This window comes from Micropterus salmoides, unplaced genomic scaffold, assembly GCF_014851395.1.
Source record: "Micropterus salmoides isolate LMB-PRFRI ecotype aquatic unplaced genomic scaffold, ASM1485139v1 Ms_hic_scaffold_16, whole genome shotgun sequence".
NCBI lineage: Eukaryota > Metazoa > Chordata > Actinopteri > Centrarchiformes > Centrarchidae > Micropterus > Micropterus salmoides.
Genome location: NW_024040707.1, coordinates 25,457,138 through 25,481,265, shown reverse-complemented (window position 1 = coordinate 25,481,265; position 24,128 = coordinate 25,457,138). Strand labels below are relative to the sequence as shown.

The 24,128-nt window shown below is 41.7% G+C and overlaps 1 protein-coding gene across 5 annotated transcripts in view; it reads left to right on the top strand.

Annotated features, from left to right (window-relative positions):
* The window catches only part of atp2b3b (ATPase plasma membrane Ca2+ transporting 3b), a 45,109-nt gene that overhangs the window by 6,630 nt on the left and 14,351 nt on the right, over window positions 1-24,128 (top strand). For all 5 annotated transcript variants that reach the window (XM_038723076.1, XM_038723074.1, XM_038723072.1 and 2 more), the window contains 20 exons: window positions 2,498-2,695; window positions 4,965-5,222; window positions 5,772-5,897; window positions 6,445-6,570; window positions 8,634-8,675; window positions 8,815-8,979; window positions 9,386-9,457; window positions 9,601-9,743; window positions 10,693-10,825; window positions 11,747-11,856; window positions 12,098-12,232; window positions 13,338-13,444; window positions 13,614-13,689; window positions 15,306-15,464; window positions 15,597-15,776; window positions 17,519-17,606; window positions 17,697-17,803; window positions 18,128-18,319; window positions 20,109-20,322; window positions 20,546-20,757. In XM_038723076.1, coding sequence (XP_038579004.1) covers window positions 2,498-2,695; window positions 4,965-5,222; window positions 5,772-5,897; window positions 6,445-6,570; window positions 8,634-8,675; window positions 8,815-8,979; window positions 9,386-9,457; window positions 9,601-9,743; window positions 10,693-10,825; window positions 11,747-11,856; window positions 12,098-12,232; window positions 13,338-13,444; window positions 13,614-13,689; window positions 15,306-15,464; window positions 15,597-15,776; window positions 17,519-17,606; window positions 17,697-17,803; window positions 18,128-18,319; window positions 20,109-20,322; window positions 20,546-20,757 — 2,843 coding nt within the window. The remainder of the gene's footprint in view (window positions 1-2,497; window positions 2,696-4,964; window positions 5,223-5,771; window positions 5,898-6,444; window positions 6,571-8,633; window positions 8,676-8,814; window positions 8,980-9,385; window positions 9,458-9,600; window positions 9,744-10,692; window positions 10,826-11,746; window positions 11,857-12,097; window positions 12,233-13,337; window positions 13,445-13,613; window positions 13,690-15,305; window positions 15,465-15,596; window positions 15,777-17,518; window positions 17,607-17,696; window positions 17,804-18,127; window positions 18,320-20,108; window positions 20,323-20,545; window positions 20,758-24,128) is intronic.

Here is a 24,128-nt window from a genome sequence, read left to right as displayed (position 1 = left end):
GTAGCTTTATTGATACCACACTAAAACACACACTCTTGTTGTTTTTGTGTGTGAGAGAAGAAGAAGTTAACGTCTGAGGATGCCAATCAGAGATTTGTAATGACGACTGAGGGTAGGATCGTCTGTGTCTATAGTGTGTGCACATGCATGTGTGTTCATGCAGGGGTGTGGTACCACACTACGCCCACTCCTTCAACTAGTTTGTAACCTAGCAACACAACAGCAGAGAGAAGTTGGCTGGGAAAGTCGGCAAGAGAGAGAGAGAGAGAAAGGGAGAGAGAGAGAGAGAGAGAGAAAGAGAGAGAGAGAGAGGGAGAAAGACGACTGAGAGATGTGAGATGGAGAGGGTGAGGAACAGAGAGGGGTGAATGGAGGAGGAAGAGTGTGTGTGTGTGTGTGTGTGTGTGAGAGAGAGAGATGGAAAAAAAGTGAGAGAGTTGGTGGGTGTTGAGTTGCAGTAAGTCTGTGTTGAGTGTTGCTAATTTGATACTTTGAGCTGGTCAGGAATCAGTGCAGCAGGTCCCAACAAACCCAGCACACGCACGCACACACACACACACACACACACACACACACACACACACACACACACACACACACACACACACACACGTGTCATGTATCTGCAGTTGTCCCTACAAAGCATAGTTGGCAAACAACACACACAAATGCTGCTGCCTTGCACACACTTGGACTGAGCTGCACTGTGACTTTCACAAATTACATATGCTGTCATCTGCTGTGACAAACCAGCCAAAGTGCAAACACAGAAGCAGAAAGATGTTTCCCACCTTATGGAAATCCAATGTCATTACTTGAACTGCTCAAACTTCCGGCTGATGTTTCGATCTCACAGCTTAAGAGATTTTCTGCTCCAGATCTGAGGCGTTTGACAGTACAACAAAAGCTGCTGCCTCTGCTTATTATGATTACAGTACAACTAATCACAGAGGAGGAACATGAATTGGCAGATCAGATAGATACATGGGAAATGTATACACTTGAGAAATACTCGTGCCAACAGAAGTACATACTACACAAATATGTATGACACACACACCGGGGTAGATGTACCACAGGCGTATATATTATGATGCTGAGCATCATCTGTAATGTGATACACAGAGCAGAGTGAGGGTTAAACCAATACAGAATGGGATCTTTCTCTCTCTGTCTCGCACACACAAACACAGATATGGATACCACAGCACTGCAGTATGAGACCATTATATCCACATTGAATAGACAGAAAAGAGGAGGATGAGAAACGATGAGAAAGAGGGAGTGAGAGGAAGAGTGTGTGTGTGTATGTGTGTGTGTGTGTGTGTGTGTGTGTGTGTGGTGATGGGGGGGAAGCTAGAACAGCTTGCCGCATTGTCAAGGACACATCAAGGGGAGATTGAGAGAGGGAGAAAAAGAGAGGAGGAGGAGAGCCAACGAGAGAGGCTGTGGAAGAGGATGAGGAGGAAGGGAAGAAAGGAGGGATGGCTGAGAAAGGGAAGGATGGACTAATGGAAGGAGTATACAGCTCGCTGCGATTACTCAGCATAAGGTCACCTGTTTCCTCTCTCTCTGTTTCTGTCTCTTCCTGCCTTGGCCTGAACCCTGTTGAGCGTCATATTGCTACACAACTCTTCGGCATCACTGGGAGCAACATATGACTCCCTGCAGCAAGCACATTGGACTAGGATGTCTCCACGCAAACACACACACACACACACACACACATACACACACACACACAGGCAAGCGGACGCAAAGATAGTCACCGTTCTGGGCCAGCCACAGCATACAAAGTTCCCCCTCCCCTGCGGCTAATCAGTAAAAAAATAAAAAATAAAATAAATAAAAGCTCTGCTCCAAACCTAGCACGCTGGAGAAATGACATCACCTGTTGCTGGGCAGAAACCTGTTAGAGACAGGAAGCCCTGGACCTGATATCCTGGTCACCATGGAAACTGAATCAACCAAGAGGAGGGTGAGGATGGAGAAGTTGCAGGGAGGCTGGAGATGAGTAAAGCAAACTTAGAGCCAAAATTCACAGATTCTACTGTGTTTTGTTTGTTTTGAACTATTTTACTGGGTAGAGAAAGTTTGTCTTGTAGGTTTTGGCTTTTTTGAGAATATTTATTTTGCATCTGTGTTGCAGTGTGAATTTCTACTGGCTTTGTGTGTCCTGGTGATAAACTATACCTGCTAAATAGTGCTATATGGAATTTTAATCTTTTATGAATGAAAGTGAACCTGGAACCATTCAAACGGGTACTTGCTCATAATTCTCTCTGAAATTACATTTTATTTAAAACAGCATGAAAGTGACTGAATGTGTCTCTGTGTGTGCAGACGTGTTTTGTTTTGATCATTCCTGCCATGTGAATTTCACTTTAAGTGATTTGAATCTTTTTACAGAAAGATCTCAACCTTTCTTATTTTAACCCCTCGTTTTCCTCCCTATGTCTTTCTTTTTATCTCTTCCTCCGTCTCCACCATCTCTCAGGTCTCAGTGGGGACCCGGCAGACATGGAGCGTCGGTACCAAACGTTCGGCCATAACTTCATCCCCCCGAAGAAGGCCAAGACTTTCCTGGAGCTCGTGTGGGAGGCCTTACAGGACGTCACTCTCATCATCTTGGAGGCCGCCGCCATCATCTCCCTCGGCCTGTCTTTCTACCAGCCTCCAGGAGGGGACTCCGAATGTAAGGAGAGGGGCAGGTGGAGTGGGGCATGCAGTAAGACCAAATGTTTTAGGGGTGAGGTTCTATGTGAAAAAGAGTGAATATGATAGATGGAGAGAAATAGTGGAGAGACATAGAGGAGGAAGAAGACAAATCCTGATCAGCACATGGTATCGCCCAGTATCCTGGTTAAAGAGGACAGTAGAAACATGGAAGAATCAAATGTTTTAGCAAGAGAAGAAAGGAAGAAATTTAGGAGGTTGCAAAAGAGCTTTGGCTTTTTAAAGAGAAAGGGGAAAGCAAAAGAAAAGGGAGAGGTCACAGAAACTGTGCAAAGGCTGCTCAACATTGTGGCCACAAGTTGCTTTTATGTGTTGAAGGTTCTGTAGCACAAGTAGAGACAAAAAGAGAATTGACAAAAGAGGAGCAGAATGCATCCAAATCCAATCCGCTGATAAAGACTACAAGCTGCTGTTCAGAGGGGACCTTGAGTTAAGATAGTTTGGTCAAACTGCCATTTCCAAGAAATAACTTTCACACTCGAATAAAAATTGTGAGCAAAGTGACTCAGTAATGTCAGTTACAGAGCAATATGTATTAAAGTTAGCTAACCTGAGCCTCCGTAAGTTCTCATACCAGACTAAGTAAGGCTGTAGCAGCAAAACCCTCTAATGAACTTTTAATTTGGGAATATTTGGTTAATGGTAAATGCTAATAATAAAAAGTCACAAAGTGTAAAATGAGTAAAACAGTCGCACAAATTTGAAGCCAAAATAAATGATTGATTTGAGTTACATCTACATGAAGTTTGCTGATCAGACCAAGTATAGCAGTAAAACCTGTGAGCATATTGAATTGAGCAACAGTGTACTTTATTGCATCTGAATTAAAAGTTTCATTTTAAAGTTACATAGTCTCTTTAAAGATATAGTTTCATGGGTAATAGTAGTAAATAAAGTGAGAAAGTGGAGTTATACATCAAATATCTGTTACCTCCCTTTGAAGCTTTTCTGTAGCACACCTCAATGAATACCTGTAAACATGGGGATATGAAAATAATGAAATTTTTAGCCCCATACTCATGTCCACATAACACTTACATTTAGACGAAGGTACACACAGTGAATCCTTAAATCATCACTACGCAACCACTTCATTTAAAATAGCAGTGCAACAATGATTGGGTCAAGTAATTCCTACATTAAGTAAGTGACGTGGTCTGAATGTGGGACCTGGTTGAAAGTGAAATGCTGTACATCCCTGCATTATGTAAATGTGAAAAGTGAAAACAATAAAGGGCATATAAATTCAGCTCTTACACGTTTGTTTATGAATTAGATACTAGAATGAGGATATGCATCATATACACATTATGCTTCAGTTGTGATTTTCAGAGGTTAGTGGTTAAGTGAGACAATTTGTAGAAGAGAGTGATTATGAAAATGGAAGGGAGTGGTAGGGTGAGTGAGAGAAATTCCTCCCATTTGTGAGATACTTTAGCCTATTTGGCCGGCACTCCATCCCTCTCATGTTCATCCAGTCCCCAGGCTGCTGTTCCTATTCAACCGCTCTTCCCCTTCTTCTTCTTGTTTTATTGGCAGGTGCCGCTTGAGTGAATGACTTCCCGTCACTAGATGTTACAGCAACATACTGCCACCTGCAATAACGGAGGGGAATGTAGATAACATATCAAATACGCCCAGTGGCTTTTTTTATTTTTAGAAAGGTAAAAAATACTGGGGACTTACAGGAAAATATTTCAACGGGAGGACAGTGGGAGAGAATTCTAAAATACGTGATCATCCTGGGAAAAACAGGAGGGTTGACAGGTATAGAAGAAGTTTAACCAAAGTAAATGATTCAGCTGAGCTGAATATCACTGCATGTATGTATCAGGCTCTTCCATCAACAAATCCTTCCTTGTCTCATAAAGCGGAGTTTTTTGTAGATGTGTTTATGAATCTACATATTATACTTTGTTCCTGTTTCTTTAAGTAGAGTGATGCAACATGAGCATTTATACTCATGTTCTGTAAGACATGAACCTTTTTTCATCTGTGAATTGTAGTAAATTACATACATACTCTTGAGTTTATTTACATTTGGATCACACAGCTTTCCATCTTACATTTGATAACTAATAGCAAAGAAAATGAACCTCTCCCAAACTAGCCATACCACCAACCAGCTGATGTTTCAGGCAGGTTAAATACTATTTGGTCCAGCTGTGATATCATGTCTACAGCTGTGTACTTATCTAACCAACCATCCCTCCATTCCCCTCTCCCAGCATGTGGGAACGTGGCGGTGGGAGGAGAGGATGAAGGCGAGGGCGACACCGGCTGGATTGAGGGTGCGGCCATCCTGCTGTCTGTCGTGTGTGTCGTCCTGGTGACGGCGTTTAACGACTGGTCCAAAGAGAAGCAGTTCCGGGGTCTACAGAGTCGGATTGAACAAGAACAGAAGTTCACTGTCGTGCGGAAAGGAAATGTCATCCAGATCCCCGTGTCTGACATGGTGGTGGGGGACATGGCCCAGGTCAAATATGGTAAGGAGACCAACACATGCTTATTGGATAAAAGAGTAGCAACATACAAATGTTTTCATTATCGATTAATCAATTAATATGTCAGGTTGAATGATTAATTGTACACACTATAGAGTAGCTAAAAAATAAGAAACAATCATCACAAAGGAAGCAAAACTGACCTGCAGTGAAAGACTCAAAAGACAGTAAAGCTGAAAAAGTATTTCACTAAAATTCTCAGACACAAACTCTGCCAATCTGAATTGAATTTCTTAAAGTGAATTGAGTGTTCATGAAAACCCTTTTCATCTCAGTTCTCTTTTCACCATTGAATCAAAACTGTCAAAGCATACGTACTACATGTCCTTTAATAATTGGTAGGTTTTTTTTTTTATTTCTGCTCCCAGTCTTGCATAATGTTTTCTCCACAATGTTGACTATTCCTGTACTGCTTATCTCTGTAACATATAGTAGTTTGTGTAACTAAAGAGATACTGATACATAAATGTCCCTGTTAGGCACCCTTGCACTGACATGAACCACAACGTCTGTATGCACGTCTGTGTTCAGGGGACCTTCTGCCAGCTGATGGTATCTTGGTCCAAGGCAACGACCTGAAGATAGATGAGAGCTCTCTTACAGGAGAGTCTGACCACGTACGCAAGTCTGTGGATAAGGACCCCATGCTGCTCTCAGGTTTGCTATCACATCTTTGATTTTTTCTCTCTGCTACCCTGCTGGTAGTACTTGGAGGACAAAATATTCTTATCATGGTATAGACACATTTTTGTTATGAAATATATGCGTATCTCAGTCCATAGCCTTATTAGGATAAATGGTCACGATCTATTTCCATAGTAAATGTTGTCAGACAACTGTTAAAGACAATGCTTAATGCCATAGGAGTTCATATTAATTATTAATGAATAATGCATGCTGGTTAAGTAGTACTCTGTATCCTTCATAACAGAAAATGTTTGTCATGTAAATTGGACCTTTAGAAATGGTCTCTTTGTTTCTTTGTCATGTGATTGTCTTGATTGTCTGTAGTTGGAAACCCATATGTGCTGAGCACCATTTGATGCAGGGAGCTTCAACCAGTCAAACACAGAAAAATAGAATTTAATGAATAAATAGAATTATTTAAATACATGAAAGAACACAAATGTGTTGGCTAAAATCTGTGCCCACTTGGGGTCTGCTGCTAATTGTATCTAAACAAGTTCTCTTTTTGGACATTGAGGTACCCATGTGATGGAGGGCTCAGGCAGGATGCTGGTGACAGCTGTGGGTGTCAACTCGCAGACGGGCATCATCTTCACCCTGCTGGGTGCTGGAGAGATGGAGGAAGATGGGAAGGAGAAGAAAGGTAAGTGAAGTAGAGGACCTAGCAGAGAGACACTGAATTTACAGGATTGTGTTTCGGACTGTCATGAGAGATATTTTTGTTGAAGATATACTGCAGCTTTTTTGTAGTTTTATGTAATATTTAGTGATACATTAGAAGCACAAATCGTTTTCTTCGAATATGGACGTAATAGGACGTAAAATGATACAATCAAAACTCACGCACGTGGATAAATTACTGAATGGGCCAATGGGGTCAGGGGCACCTGGGCTCTGTTTAAAGTGACTTGTTGGAAAGTCACTCATATTAAAACAAAAAGAAACATCGTTACCACAAATAGACTCAAAACGACCATGCAAAGTGATTCAAAATGACCACAGTGACACAAAACGAACACATAGACATAAAATGACCACAGAGATATGCAGCACAAACAAAAAGACTACAGAGATTCAAAACTAATATAAAGAGACAAAAAACAACCCAGAGACACAAAATGGCTACAAGGAGACGCAAAAGGACAACAAAGAGATGAAAAATGACCACAAAGAAGCCAAAGCAATCAACAAGAGAGGGGGGCTTTTACATGTCTGTGCCCAGGGCCCCATTTTCTAATAAACCATCCATGCTGACACTTAAGCAGCAGTGTATGTAAGTGTGAGTGTGTAGAGTTAGTCGTGTGCCTAACTGATTTCAGATAAGAGCTTCAACAGGAAACACACCAGTTTAACCTCATCGATTATTTAGCCCACATCCTCTCCATCCCTCTCTCCACTCCCTCTTTCTCTCTCACTGTCTCACGTTCTCGTGCCCCCTCTCTCTGCTTACCCTCCGTTCTCTATTTCTCTCACTTGGTCTCTTGTTTACCCCACTCCTGTGCTCCTCTTTCACTTTCCCATCTTTCCCTTTGCTCTCCCCTGTTCCTCCCACCCCACCTTAATCTGAGAGAGAGAGGCTGCAGATTGAATCAATTATTGAAAGAGCAGGGGAGAGCGAGGGAGCCGGGGAGATTCAGGGAAGAGTGTTGGTTGGTCAACTCATGAAGCATTAGTCTATGCTGAAATTTGTTTTGGAAGGGCCCTGCAGCCAGAGCAGAGCTGCAGACAACAACAGAGGCTACACATACTTTCAGAAGCACTTAAGGTTAATATCATTACCAGTGCACTCATCCATGCCTCTACCACTGCAGTCCTCACTTCTGCATGGGAATGTGCGTAGTAGTTGTGGCATCTTGAAAAGCCATCCTGGAATGCAGAAATGGAAAGCAACAAATTAGCTATTGATGCTTATTTTATGAAAAAATACTCTTTATCACTTGTTGTCCTCATTGTGTTTGCAAGTCTCTGTTGCGCACTATATATTGCAGCAGCGTCTGTGGGCTGGATCGTTCAGTCATTTACTGGAGCTAATACATTATTCATAAGACTTCTACAAATGCCATAACTTGTTAGTTTTTCCTCATGTAATGTGAGTTTGCTGTGAGGCTGTTTGCGTTTCTCTTTGATCTGTCTCTCATTTTAAGATTATGTTCTTTTTTTTTTCATTCTACATCTACAAACATTCTACTAGGACAGTCGTGCGTACAAACACGTTTACTACTTGAGTTTTTTATTCTTCCCTTTTTGCTCTCTTTCGTTTTCCCTTTTTGCCAAATCCTCTCAAAACCTTCCTTCCTCACACATTCCCTAAACAGAGGACAGTACTCAGTTGCTCATCTCTGCAGATGCCAGTTACAGCACAGTCACCAATGGTATGTGAGCATAAAGTTGTCTGCCTTGCCCCGCTCCTTTCCTCAGCCAATAAATGGACCCCATTACACGGTGCAGTGAAAGTGACTTATGATGGACTTAAACATATAAAATGTCTCTCAGTCTCCCTACCCGGTGTCTGACGATGTGTGTACCTTTATTACTCTTCCCTTAAGTATTGTTTCTTTGTGGTTTTCTGTGTCTTTGGCTGTCCTAAGATCAGAAATTTGAACTCTGGGTGACTATGAATATGCACACATGCAAACACTGCTTAATCGTAGTACTGTCTGTCTTTCTGTTCCCTTCTCTTTGTATGCGCCTCTGTTAAACTCACAGGAAAACAACCTGATGGAGCTGTGGAGAACAATCAGAACAAAGGTAGAAGCTCAGGACACGTGTGCATGTGTTTGCAAAGCTTGATTGGGATGTTGGATGAGCTTATGTCATCTGCAAGCGCAGTGCTTAAGAGAGTATCTCTTTTTGTGTGTGTGTGTGTGTGTGTGTGTGCGTGTTTCAGCCAAGAAGCAGGACGGGGGTGTTGCCATGGAGATGCAGCCCCTGAAGAGTGCAGAGGGAGGGGAGGTAGAGGACAGAGAGAAGAAGAAGACCAGCGTTCCCAAGAAAGAGAAGAGTGTGTTGCAGGGCAAGCTCACCAAACTGGCTGTTCAGATTGGCAAAGCGGGTAAAGAACTGTCATACCTAATCTGGTCTAGTTTAGCAACTTTCTACACTAAAATGAACACATGGAGTAGATTCTGTAGCCGTCTGTCCCACAGAGCTTTTGTGATAATGACGTACAGCAAAGTTCTTTCTCAATATGAGAAATTAATTGTGGGAGTTGTGTGAAGCTTTGCACGTAAGGTGCGAAGAGTCATAGTTTATTTTACCGCTCAACAACAGACAGACGTGCAAAAGATGATTATTCTCAAGTGATCACACAGGTACAGGAGTGAAGTGAATAATGAAGCACTGTCTTCATTCACTGGGATGCATTAAGTCAGCCCTAAAATGAAAGCAGAGATATTGAATGAAGTCGGACTAAGTGAGGGACACGCTGATGAACTGTCCCTTCTTTAATCTCCCCACAGGTTTGGTGATGTCAGCCATCACCGTCATCATTCTGGTGCTGTACTTTGTCATCAACACGTTTGTCGTTGAAGGTCTGTGTGTATTCAACTTCCCAACTATCTCAGAATGCACCCTTTTCACTTCCTGGCACTCCCGTTGAGTTACACTCTCATGACTCACTCTTAAGAGTGGACTATTTGTTTGGCCTTAAGATGTAGTGCGGTGTGTGTTGCAGGTCGCACGTGGTTGACAGAGTGCACTCCGATTTACGTCCAGTACTTTGTCAAGTTCTTCATCATTGGAGTCACTGTGCTGGTAGTGGCTGTCCCAGAGGGCTTACCTCTCGCCGTCACCATCTCTCTGGCTTACTCCGTCAAGGTACATCCACCCATCCAGTTTAATGAGCTGTTGGCTCTTTAACTAATGTGACAGTGACCACATTGGACAAACCTGGTGAAGGAGATGTGTAATAAAAAGATTTGGCTAATATAGATGTTGTAAAAGCAGGTCCGGAGGATGTGAGTAGTGAACTGTCAGTCTGTTCAAAGTATATTCCAGTCAGTGGTGTCATTTCCACTGGGGATGGTGGGGGGGTGGCATGTTCCCCTCATCTTCAAAATCCTAATCCAGAAATTCAAGCGATAGTTTGAAATATTTTGGCAGATGCACTTGGTTGTTTTCTTGCCAAGAATTAGATGAGAAGATGGCTTCCACTCTCATGTCTGTCCAATCAGTATGCAGCTAAAACCTGGAAGCCTGTTACCTTAGCTTAGCAGGAAGACTTGAAACAGGGGGAAACAGCTTGTCTGGCTCTGTCCAAAGGTAACTAAATTCACACACCAGCAGGTTTAAAACTCAGATATGAACGCTTTGCTTAATCTGTAGAAAAACTTACATCTTCAATTTGTGCCAGCCGCAGTGACTTCCTTCTCATCACTGTGAGATTGCCAAGTAACCAGTGGAGACTCCAGGAAGTCACTTTAGATTTTGTATAAATTAGACAATTTGAATATATAAGGTGTTAATCAGTTAGGTGAATTTTGTCACCATTTGACAGAGCAATGCTAGCTGTTTCCTGTTTCCAGTCTGTATGTTAAGCTAAAGACATAAAGATTGTGCAAATAACCATCAGGTTGTATTCACTGTAACGTTTCTTTCAAAAATATCTTGAAATTTTTATTTATGTGAACAGTTACTGAATTTTCCCTCCCTCCATCAATCCATTTCTCTCTGCCTCTGTCCTTCTGCCTTCCCTCTATCCATCATCATTCACTCCCATCCTCCCACTCACACATCCCTCTGCTCTCCATCACTATCTCATATGTAGAAAATGATGAAGGACAACAACCTTGTGCGCCACCTGGATGCGTGCGAGACAATGGGCAACGCCACGGCCATCTGTTCCGACAAGACTGGAACCCTCACCACCAACCGCATGACTGTGGTGCAGAGTTTCATAGGTGAGTGAAGAGCAAAACTTCATAACTAATAATAAAATACAATTCAACCAGCACGTATTGATCTTTCATGCTGCCTGTAATTCACCATCTATCACAAAATGAAAACATAAAATCCAGGCAATATACATTAACTACTATACATTTTCACATTAGGTTTTCAAACAAACAAAATGAGAGAAATAAGCAATAAACATCAAATATTATAAAACTGGGAGAGCGGTGGAAAGGTTAGTCACTTTAAGTAGAGTTCAGAGAACTGCTGATACAACAACAGTCTGATCCAGCCGAGCAAAATAACATTTTATACATTAGATTTTTGTTACTTTTCATCTGTGTAATTTCAGTCGAATTTTTTGTCCAACAATTTTTAATTTCCATGTCTTCCAAGTATTTTAGGGCCTCGGCTGTTGCCATATTTGATGTGTAGTTACCACGGTACAGGTCGCCTTGTCAGTTGTGAGGTTTGATGACTTGTTTACACACGTTGTCTGTGTCACTTTGCCCTACAGTAATACAACAGGCTGACTCTCCTCACTAAATCCAGTTTCAAACTACCTATTCTCTCCACTGCAGAGCAGCGAATTATTCAGAAACTAAAATACAGTTTGAGGGGAGAAGCTAAAACGCCAGATAACGTAGTAATATTTTGTTCTTTTTAACATCTAAAGGAAGATGTAGAAGGTGGAGTGCCGAGAGTACTTTCTGTTAGGAACTTGATTAAGACTTTGCAACAGTAATTGGTTCATTTGTCCATTTATCTGCCTTTCACAGTATTGTTTAGTTTTAATTCGCTGACATTTTGTCATGGTTCTTGTTATCAAACATATTGTTTGATTTACGACAAAAGATGGAGATAGCATGTTGGTTGACTGTACAGAGATTGTAATTGATATGTATTAAAGTTAGATTGTTGTTGCCAAGGTGATGTGCACCACCGTGTGGTCCCGGACCCTGGACAGATCAACCCCCGGACACTGGATCTATTAGTCAATGCTATCGCCATCAACAGCGCCTACACCTCCAAGATCTTAGTGAGTCATGCACAGAGACAGAGATGCCATTGTTTGGCACAAAATCATTTTCTACATTTATTCTCTCTTTTGCAAACTCTTCAGTAGTCCTTAGTTAATGTTAGTTGGTGTTTGTGCCTTCGTTTTAATGTCACTCTTTTTCGTTTTTTCTTTCCTCGTCCATCTCTTGTCTCCTTCTCTGTCTTTCTCTCCGACTTTCTCACCGCCCTCTCTAATCTGCTTCAATCTTACTCTTTGTCAGCCGCCTGATGTGGAGGGGGGTCTGGCTAAGCAGGTGGGCAACAAGACTGAGTGTGGGCTGCTGGGATTTGTATTAGACCTACAGCAGGACTACGCCCCTGTCAGAGAGCAGGTCCCTGAGGAGAGTCTGTACAAGGTAGGAAACCATGCACCACATCCACCTTCACAATTTATTTAAAGTTTATTTATAGCTTCATAAAAATTACCTCCTGCAGCTTTAACACAAGGCTCTATCACAGTTTATTTGAGCCTATCCAACTGATAGTATCGTCAACAGACTATCAATTGTTTTACACCATGATATGTTATGTTAGATTCTCAGGACCCCATGTGGGGTTGCTTCATATGCAGACATGGTGGCAGGAGGTTTCTGAGACACATATATTGATATTTCTGTGATATACATACATACTGCATGCATACAGTATGTCTACAAATAAAGACTAGAATTGTACAACACAAATCTGCATATTTTGGCAATATGCTTTCCTGTTCGGGAGCATTTGACGTCACACTTTGAAGCTCAAATGCTTGCTTGGCACACTGGCAGACTCAGTAGAATACACAATTGCAGTCTGTTGCACGTTTGATGAAGTAGTGGGTCTAACTCGTTGTGTTGTATAGTGAACAAGGATGACACATGCCAAAATATCCATCAGCAATTTATTGCAAGGCAATACAAAGGGCACTTGCATAACTTCACTACAACGGCAGAGAAACAAAGCATTCACAGGGTCATAAATGCTCTCTGTACCCTCCCAGAGCACAAAGAGAAAGTAGAGATCCATCCGACGAGTTGTTCAGTTAGTGAAAACTTTTCCACACTACGACTTTGTGCCGAGATCTACCGAGTACACCATAGTTTCTAAAGGGACTTTAAGCTTAATGCTTAAACACTATAATGATATGTACATTTATCACTGCAGAAAGGTGTCAGAGCTTGATATTGTTGTGCACATGTTCGCAGTCATTATCTTTTGTTAGGATGTCTAAGAATGGAAGCCATGTTCATAAAAACAGGTTTTAACACCCTTAGTTTAACATAAGCTACAACCACATTTCAAATGATAAGGTTGTAGGTGATTCTCATTCCTTGACAGTGACTCTACACCATTGTTAATTACTTTGATACAGGTGTAAAACCTCAGGTGCATCGTCTAACACACTGCTGAGCTGGGTTTCTAGTCATGTTTGTCTACCTCTAATTTTATTTTCCTGAATCATACGTACTTCTCTCTCAGGTGTACACGTTCAACTCGGTGCGTAAATCCATGAGCACAGTGATCAAGCTGCCTGACGGTTCCTTCCGCCTCTACAGCAAAGGAGCCTCTGAGATCTTGCTGAAGAAGTGAGTGATGGAGGAGGATAAGGGAGGTGGAGGTGGCCTTGGGTACATAGAGACAATAGTAGTTCAGAGGGGACTGGGTTAAAAGGTTTGAATGTAAGAGACAAAATATGTTGAACTCATGAGTCTTTTTCCCCTCGGTCACTGTTTTTTGTCCTCGCTCTCTCTCCAGGTGTTCCTACATCCAAGATGCAAATGGAGAACCACGCACTTTCCGCCCACGTGACAGAGATGAGATGGTCAAACAGGTGAGACTTGATGATTCAAAGTTCCAATGTGTAGAATACTTCATTCACTATATCATCATAAAATCACTATTTGGATGGAACTCCACCAGCTCCTAAGGGAAATTGTTGGCTCTTTAGCTGTTATATGCTCCTCTCTATTCACCAGTCAGTCTCTAATCATGTCTGTCTGCTGTTTGTTGCTGAGCAGGTCGTGTACAGTGGCTTTTTAAAGGTTTTTTCTCTGAAAATGACTCTATGAGAGCACTGAGCGCTCCAGAACAGGAAATCTGCAGCCGGACAGATAAACAATGAGCTGAAAGTCAGCTGATAATTCTGTGTAGGGTCATCACTATGGAGACAATGTTCATCTAGTCACAATGTTTCCACATTGTCATTTCATACAGAGCCAGGCTAGCTGTTTCCCCTTGCTTCCAGTCTTCATGCTAAGCTAAGTTCATCCTGGCTTTATATATTTAGGTGTGGGAGTGGTCTTCTCATTTCTGCAAGAAATCAAATAAACATGAACTTATAAAATATCAAACTATTCCTTTAAAATGTTATTTTGAGCACTGTTGCCATGACTGTAGAACCTGAGATCATGGTTTAGTTGATGTGTTACTTTCTATTTAGCATGTGTGACCTAATTTGGGAACAGGTGCCCCAGTTAGTTCCTCAGGTTGTTTTAATTGATTACTATCTTTTTTGAGATAAGCCATTGTGTGCCTCAAATATAAATACAAGACATGCTTTGACAAGCCAAAAACAAGCCAATGGTGTGTATTTCAGGTCATCATATATGTTTTTATAAAGTAGCATAAAATATAAAAACTCAAGTAGGGTAAAAGTACCTCCAAAATGTACAGTACTTTTAAGCTGTCATGATAACCACCACATTCACCTACAGTACTGTGAGAAGAGCTACTGTACCGCTCTGCTCTGCTCTGTAAGACAACTGCTTCGCTGACTCAGTCTGCTCATACCTAAATATCCACCAGCAAAAATATCTTTCACACTTTATAGACAAGCAACCACAGTTGCAATCACACTAAACACCCTAAACATCACTGAACAGAATGTGAGCGAAGACTGTGGCCTCATCATTGGCAGACGTATATACACTCCAGATCTGTTATATATAAAACTGCTTTGCTATATCAGTCTAGTTGTAACTAAAATATTTATCAGCAAAACAAATGTATTTGTTCCACATACAGTATATTAGATTAGTCCGTGCATGCTGAGCGAGCATTGTTTCAGTGACTGACAGGCTGACTGACCTAAATTTGGCTCATGATGAACACAGCTTGTGCCGTGAGAAAAATAACTCTCCTCCTTACACAACTTTATTCCAGCTCAGTTGTTCCAGTTTGCATTGTGGCAGCTTTATGTCACCTCTTCTTTACATCATGCGTCTCTCGGCTGTCTGCAGTAGGCTGGGGGTCTTTTCCCTACAGCTGTGTCAGAAAGCATTCCCACAAAGGTTCTCAAGGGTCGTCACACATAAACCTCAAACTGTATGCAAGCAACTTAATCCAGTTTTTATCTGTCAGAACGGAATGAAAATTACATTTTTGTGTGTGTTGTGATGGGGGGAGCTCTTCCTGACCATAATTGTATTAATAATAATTGATTAATAGGTGATTGAACCAATGGCGTGTGAAGGGTTGAGGACCATCTGCATTGCATACCGTGACCTGCCGTGTAATCCGGAGCCAGACTGGGAAAACGAGGCAGAAATAGTGACAGAGCTGACCTGCATCTCTGTGGTCGGGATAGAGGACCCTGTGCGACCTGAGGTACAGTACTGTGGAGAGTGTGTGTGTGTGTTTAGTTTCAGCTCGTACTGGTCTGAGTTTGTGTGATTTATAATATGTGATGTTAACCTGTATTTTAAAAGCACTTGGTGTTTTTTTGTGTGTCCCTCTAAGGTGCCTGATGCCATCCGTAAGTGTCAGCGTGCAGGCATCACGGTGCGGATGGTGACTGGTGATAACATTAACACAGCCAGGGCCATTGCTGCTAAATGTGGCATCATCCACCCTGGAGATGACTTTATCTGTATAGATGGCAAGGAATTCAACCGACGAATCAGAAACGAGAAAGGAGAGGTGAGTTGGAGTCTCAAGTGGGTCTAGTGCAGGGAAAACTTGTGCATTTTAAAAATGCTTCCTTGTGTATCCACTAGGTGTGTCTCTGACTAAGGATTTTCATAGCACCACTTTAATCTTGAGAAGCTTCAGAGCTGCAGTCTCTATTCATTAGTCACTGTAACTGACACTGTACATTTCTAGCTAAACTGAGGCTTATTGTTGAACCTTTTCTTTCTGCTCTGCTTGCCTGCCATTCACTGGTATTGTGCAGAGTTATGCAAGTCCGCCAATTTGCTAAGAATTGTATGCACCTTGCGGTTCCTCGCGGGTGTATTCAAAGTACGGTTTAAAAACGATATAAAATTCTTTGTGTGGTTCATCAATGGTGATTATTCGAATGCCCCGCTAAGTTCACGCACAACTCTGCACATCACAGGCTCAGCTGGTGCTTGGTCTCTCTCCCTCTTCTACCCCACACACACAATAACGCCACACATGCGCTATATAAATATAAGAGTATAAATATAAAATATAAAGAAAAATATATAGGAGTGTGGACATGTACAATATTTACATTATTAAAGAATTTTAATGGTGAACAGATGATAATGCACAAAACAGATAATAATGTCCAGTATAATAACTAGCTAAGTGTCTGTGTGTCAGACACTTAGAGGGATGAGTTATAAAGTTTGATGGCCACAGGCAGGAATGACTTCCTGTGGCGCTCTGTGGTGCATTTTGGGGTGACGAGTCTTACACTGAAAGTGCTCCTGTGTTTGAGCAGCAAGTCATGGAGTGGGTGGGAGATGACATGTAGTTTGGACAACATCCTCCTCTCTGACACCACCGACAGAGAGTCCAGCTCCACCCCCACAACGTCACTGGCCTTGCGGATCAGTTTGTTGAATCTGTTAGCGTCCGCTACCCTCAGCCTGCTGCCCCAGCATGCAACAACAAACAGGATAGCACTGGCCACCACAGACTCATAAAACATCCTCAGCATTGTCAAGCAGATGTTGAAGGAGCTCAGCCTCCTCAGAAAATAGAGAAGGTCTGGCCCTTCCTGTAAAGGGCTTGAGTGTTCTTGGCCCAGTCCAGTTTATTATCCATGCACACTCCCAGGTATTTTTAGTCCTCCACAGTGTCCACACTGCCCCCCATGGAAACAGGAATCACCGGTGCCTTGGCTCTCCTTAGATCTACCACTAGCCCCTTAGTCTTTGTCATGTTGAGCTGCAGATGTTTCTGCTCGCACCATGTGACAAAGTCCCCCACCACAGCCCTGTACTCAGCCTCGTCACCCTTGCTGGTGCTATGTAAAATCAGACGTTTAGCACCCCCACCCCGAAGCATCGAATCTTCTACTATTCAGGGTCAACCCTACTATGCACATGAAGTTGTCCTTTGCTGTACTCGATTAAAATGATTTGTCAGTCAAGAAGACAACTTCTTACATATTAATAAGTCATGGGACTGTGCTTTTCTATGGAGTGTGAATTTAAATTAACACTTTAAAAGGCCACGTGTAAATTATCATTATGTAAGAGTGCAGTGTGGCTACACTGATTACAAGAGAGGACTATATAAGAGCCAATTTCACAGTGTTTCTTTGATGCATTATCCTCCATCACACCTGTGCACAGTTAAATCTGCCTAACACTCTGGATCAACAGTGACATCTAGTGAAAGAGGAGAACAGTTAGTAGGTTCTCTATGGTGTTAGTCATCACCACAGACTCTTTTCCTCTGACTGACAGATCGAACAGGAACGTATTGACAAAATCTGGCCCAAACTTCGCGTGTTGGCTCGATCCTCACCAACCGACAAACACACACTGGTTAAAGGTGAGTCTTTGGTTTATTAACCCAAACACATGCACACACACACATTCATTCACATACACACACACTTAGAGCCTTTGTCCTTGTATCCAGGCATCATCGACAGTACCGTCCTAGAGCAGAGGCAGGTCGTTGCAGTAACAGGCGATGGAACCAATGACGGACCAGCTTTGAAGAAGGCTGATGTGGGCTTTGCCATGGTAACCAGACATATTATTCACCATTAATGTTTAGTTAGCGTTGAAGCCCTTCTATGTTGTATTAATTACGTAGTAGTAGTATATTCGTTTTATACCCCCTAGTGACCATGAGTAATTTTAATAAAAAGCTTAACAATATTAATAATATGCATTTTATTTGGAATAAAACCATTTTTTGTTATAGTGTGCATTTGACTTTGGCCACAGCTCTTATTCGCGCCAAGTGTGAAGTACTTGGAGGCGGGACAACATGATATTGAGACAGTAGCATGAATCACATCATGAGTCTCCGTCTCCTCCTCACTCTGTCTCAACCTGTGTCAGGGTATTGCGGGGACAGACGTGGCGAAAGAGGCGTCTGACATCATCCTCACTGATGACAACTTCAGCAGCATTGTCAAGGCGGTGATGTGGGGACGAAATGTCTACGACAGCATCTCCAAGTTCCTGCAGTTCCAGCTCACGGTCAACGTAGTGGCTGTCATAGTGGCCTTCACCGGGGCATGCATCACTCAGGTAGACAGATTTATTAATACACATACCCTCTGACACACATGCATTCCCACACACACACACACACACACACGCACGCACACACACACACACGCACATGTCACTTCTGTAAACAGCACTCACCCTATATCTGCTAAGAGGAACAATGCAGAAATGCTTTTTATGCATTTTTATATAAAGCTAATGTAAACAGGGACGTCCTGGTCAGGCTTCTTAGTCGACCTGTATGGACAAAATTACTGCAGTTACATTAAAGCCACAAACAGATGTGCTCAAAGTGATGTCTTTGTAATGACATTACATTTACTCATTGAGCTGACGCCTTTATCCAAAGCGACTTACAATTGCTGTATATGTCAGGTCACACGCCTCTGGAGTAACTAGGGGTTAAATGTCTTGCTCAGGGACACATTGGTGGATGTGTCACAGTGGGGAGTTGAACCTGGGTCTTTCACACCAAAGGCATAGTCTTATCCACTGCACCTTCCCTGCATGACCCTGCAATGACTTTTCTTTCCATGATTCATTATAACAGAAATAAATGTCAATAAACAGTCAATATATATTTAAAACAAGGCTGCTAACAAATTTTTCCATACATTTTTCCTGTAATTGTTTCCGTGTAGATTAGACCATTAGACATTCACTCAAATTCTGTTCTGAAATCCTATTTTGAGCTACTGACAATAATGTTTCCATTTTCTGCTTCTTTATACTTGTATTGCACCACATAGAAGGGCATATTGTACTTTTACTTGTGTGTGTGTGTGTGTGTGTGTGTGTGTGTGGTTGGGGCCCCTTGTCACATTTCAGATGTCTGTGAGTTGTTCCACCAAAGAGTGATTTGTTCTTTAAACATCTCAGATGATATTTAAATATCTGAAGAAGTAAAATGCTCTGAGATTTCACAAAAAGCATAAATTAGCGATGTCCCAAAAAAAATTTTTTCCCATGATGGTCCCCTCTTCCCACCCCATTAATCATCTCACAACTCCACATATGTATCTTTATCTGTCCCCCAGGTTAGGACCCACTGGACTCAACTACCAAACAGACTTAACTAAAATATAAATCAGACAGAGGCAAAACACAAGTTGAACAAAAACAACCAGCAGCTAAAACCTGCAGCCTCACAGCAAGCTGCCACCTAGGCTGTGTCTGCATTCACTCCCAATTTATTATTGTGCACTTTATTTATCGCACATTTTATTTGAATGTGAAATTTATCCATTAAATAGTTCCCTCAAAAATTCCTGCTGTGGAATAAAATTAATAGGGACCTATTTTCTGCTAACTATCCCACAATGCAATGCATCACATTTATAGATAAAATATTACTGTTGTTTACCGATGTTTCACCTTTCAGTGATGACGCAAAGAGAAGACGATCATGCCGCTTTCACGTCAGATGGTTTAAACTGTAATTACGAGCAGCCGAGTGGGAAAAAACGTTAATTTCAGCCTCTGACTTGTATTTCCGAGCCGGAGATATCTGGAATTTCTGACTCCCACCTGGTGAAAAGAACTACAGATATGGCAGCAAGCTGTTGGCAGAATGGCTGCAATGCACCACCACTGGCAGCTACATCAAAATAAAATCCAAAATAAACATTAATACAATCTTGGAACAATCTGTGAACAATGCCACGTCGGAATAAGGGGTGTTTTTCCTGTTCTTTCCATTGTGTCGACATTGCGGGAATGCAGCATCACCTAACAAAAGACAGAACTTTATTTATCCCCAGGGAACAGGGTTCATGACACAAGCCTCTGGTTGCAAATCTCTCTACAGGACTCTCCTCTGAAGGCCGTGCAGATGCTGTGGGTGAATCTGATCATGGACACGTTTGCTTCGCTGGCCCTGGCCACTGAGCCCCCCACTGAGGCCCTGTTGCTACGGAAACCCTATGGTCGGAACAACCCGCTAATCTCACTGACCATGATGAAGAACATCCTGGGCCATGGAGTGTACCAACTGATCATCATCTTCACGCTGCTGTTCATAGGTGCACACGCACATACACACTACTGAAGCAGGTGGTTTTGATCGGTGCATGTATTGTGGAATTAGGACGGTCAGGTTTCATTTTAGCGTGCTTAAACCAGAACAAATGGTGCATTGGTGGAGACACAAAATTACACAGTTACAGTGTTGAGAAGTGTATTTGTCCTGCAGCAGATCAAACATACCTCTCATTTCCTCTTCTTACTCCTTTCTTCACGGTCCAGGCGAGCACATTTTTAACATCGACAGCGGCCGAAACGCTCCGCTCCACTCCCCTCCCTCTGAGCACTACACCATCATCTTCAACACCTTTGTTCTCATGCAACTTTTCAACGAGATCAACGCTCGCAAGATCCATGGAGAGAGAAATGTCTTTGACGGCATATTTGCCAACCCCATCTTCTGCTCCATCGTTCTGGGGACCTTCGCCGTGCAGGTAAGGTAACCCTTTAACACTGTTTGATGGTTTTCTTTACTGTTTAATACAAAACATTACAAAACAACAAGTTTTCTTTGGTATCTTTTCTAGATTTTTTTTACCTTGACAGTTGATTTGACAGTGATAGCCCCCCTGAACTGTGGCATTGCGTTGTAGGTAGTTGTACTTAAAGGCCGACTGAATAGGATTTGTTGGGTGCAGTGTGTATATACAACATTTAAAGTTGGCTTCTCCTTACTGGCTCAACGTCACCAAAAGCACTCACCCAGTGGTGTGTATGACAACGTTGCTGTATCTGTAATGTTAGCTATTGTCAGCCTAGGGCTACACACCCACTGAAGGTTGAAGCCCAGAAAGGTCCCAAACACAGCAAAATAAGGAAACACAGGCGAGTGCAGGGTCTCTGCAGATACGGACACCGCCATACACTTCTTGTGTGTCACAAGGGATTGTTTTTATATGAGTCTAGACATTGTTTTTTAGGGAAATCCTACTCATTCAGCCGTAAAGTCAGCCTGACTGAGGATCTCCAAGTATGTTAGGCTCAAAAACCAGACCAGATTTTTTTCAGGTGGAGACTTTTGGGTGCAGCAAAATGGCTCTTAGCATGTTTATGGTGTTTTTATCTAGCTTAATTTCATACGGTCGACTGAACAGAACAATGTGAATGCTTACCTAATAAAACCAATAATGTTTTGCTGTACTACTATATCACAGTTTAGTTTTACCCAAACTGAATATTGCCACAGTGTTACTGCCTTACCTTAACAAGCTGGGTCGAAACATAAATGGGAACAAACTTTTTTATTTTTAAACTGTAATTTAAAACTTCCCCAGACAAATCTGTTATTCCCTTGCATATTGTAAATATTATACACTCAGTGGCCACTTTATTAGGTACACCTGAAAATCTAATCTAAAGATCTACATTCAATTCAACAGCTCAGAGCTTCAGGAGAAGTTACGCCATTGCACCAAAAAAGGCTAAACTGCATATTACATATCCTTTAATTCATCTAATGTTTTAGACATGGTCGTTAAATTCAAAAGGCTTGTCCATTGTCACATCCCCTTTCACCATGTTACCTGAATGCAAGTCCAGATTTAGGATTTCAGACTTTACAAACCACACGAGCACTGTTTGTTCAGTCGACACACAGTGAACACAGAAGCGATACACTTAGCAGGGAATTGTGAAAAACACAGACAAGCAAACAAAGACAGAGTGAAAGGAAGAGGGATATTTTCTAAAGCTCTTCAGTTCTCGGTGGTACTCTGGGGAGAAACAAGAGAAGAGAGAGAGCCGAAGGGGGATGGCAGTGATTTGGAGTGTGAAAGCGACAAAGAGGCAGTTCAGAGGGATTTGGAAAAGAAGACGTGAGAGCGAGAGCTGAAGACTGGAGGCAGCTTGAGAGAGGTGAAAGAGAGTAAAGCAGGAAAGATGGATCCCTCCACCCTGCAGAAAGATAATATTACTGTATGTGAGACACTGTATTGTACTCCCAGTGAGATTTATGACTGTGCAGTTTGGTGTCAAGATGATAGTGTCACTCTGATAAGCGTTGTTCATGGTGTAAATGATCATGTTGCTATTTAAAATGCTGTCGCTACATCCACTGAGGCAAGCAGACCTATAGGAGTGTGGTACTGTTGTCCAGGTGGTCCCTAAGGCTGCATTTACTATATCAAAACACTTATTAATACAGACTAGCTCTATAAATTTTATTTGTCATTTGTACACAGTGACATGAGCTGGAGTGGAACGGATGCCATGATTTATGTCGCAGGGGTCAGAAAGTATCTAAATTCACTTTCAGGCATCACAGTATAACACAATTTTAACTGTTGAATAGATTCAATTCGCATGAGAAATGGCCTTGAGAATGGCCCCAAACTTTGACTTAAGAGTCTTAGAAATACGTAGGACTTAGAAGCTTTATATAAAGAAGCTAAAAATAACTTAATGCACTCCTATAAATAACATTGTCGGACTTACAATGGACAGAAAAGAAAGAAAATAAAGGGATCAAAATCAATGCTGTGGAACCAGAGATATCTTCTTTATTTTATGCATTCTTCTTCCCTGTCAAAGCCTGGGGCCTACATTAACCACAATGCAACTGCGACAGTTTGGTTGGAGATTTGGTGTGTTAAGCTAGTAGACGCTAATGTAGCCTTGTAGCCTGCAGCAGATGAGCAGAGGGCTACAGAGGTCTGGTAAGCTCACTTCTTTCTAACTTTGCAGCAACAAATTTGTTTCATTTTCAAACTGGTAGTCTTCTGCCCCGACCAACGCTGACCCAAGTTACATCACTTGAGGACATTTATCAGACTTCACACAGCTCCCTCTGGAGACACTAAAGCTTTATACTTTTTTCATTTAATATGCAGTAGTACTTGGCAGACTTTGATGCTTCTTCATTGTTGCTCTTTCAAACTCACCAGTCCAGCTAATATGAAAATTAATTAATACTTAAATTAAGTACTTATATATCTTATATCTTTATATATATTGTGGTTAAAGTAAGACTAGTAATAACAAAATCCTCCTCTTACAAATGAAAATAGAAATAAAACACAACCTTGCTGTTTTGCTACTACAGTCGTAGTAGGCAGGGTGTGACCACTAGCTTATGGCAGCTAATGTTAGCTAATGTAGTCAACTTTACATAGATTATAGATATTGCTGTGTGTGTTTCTCATGACATAGAAACTTCTCTACTTATACTACTGTTGCACACTATGTAGTAACATGTCAGAGATAATAAGATATGCGCATGTCACCAGGATACACGTTTGTAGTTTCATGATTAACAGCACAGTAATTAACATGGTACGTCAATGTGGCCAGAGAGAAATACCATGTAACTCCTGTATGTAAAACCACAACATGTAATTTTTACACTTTAGTTTTGTACGGATTAAAAAAACAAGTTATAAGATGTTCATTAGAGGGGTTACTAGGCAGATTTTGTTATCTTTTGACAGAACCAGGCTAGCTGTTCCCCGTTTCCAGTCTTTATGCTAAGCTAAGCTAAACGCTCTAGCTTCATATTTAATGGACAGACATGAAAGTAGTATTGATCTTCTCAACTCCCAACAAGAAAGCAAATAAGCATATTTACCAAAATGTTGAACTATTCCTTTAATTAATTTTAAGTCAAGACCAAGTTTTAACACATAGAAATGTGTATGCAAGCAAAATGAGCCATCCTCAACGCATTTAAGACCAAACTTTTACTCTGAGGAGCTTTATTCACACCAGCCCAGAGAACATAATGTTTTCTTACAATGTTCCTAGTATATACACACAGATAGGTTTCCATGACCAGATGTTAGCCAAGTGAAATTGTGAAAGGATGGTTTAT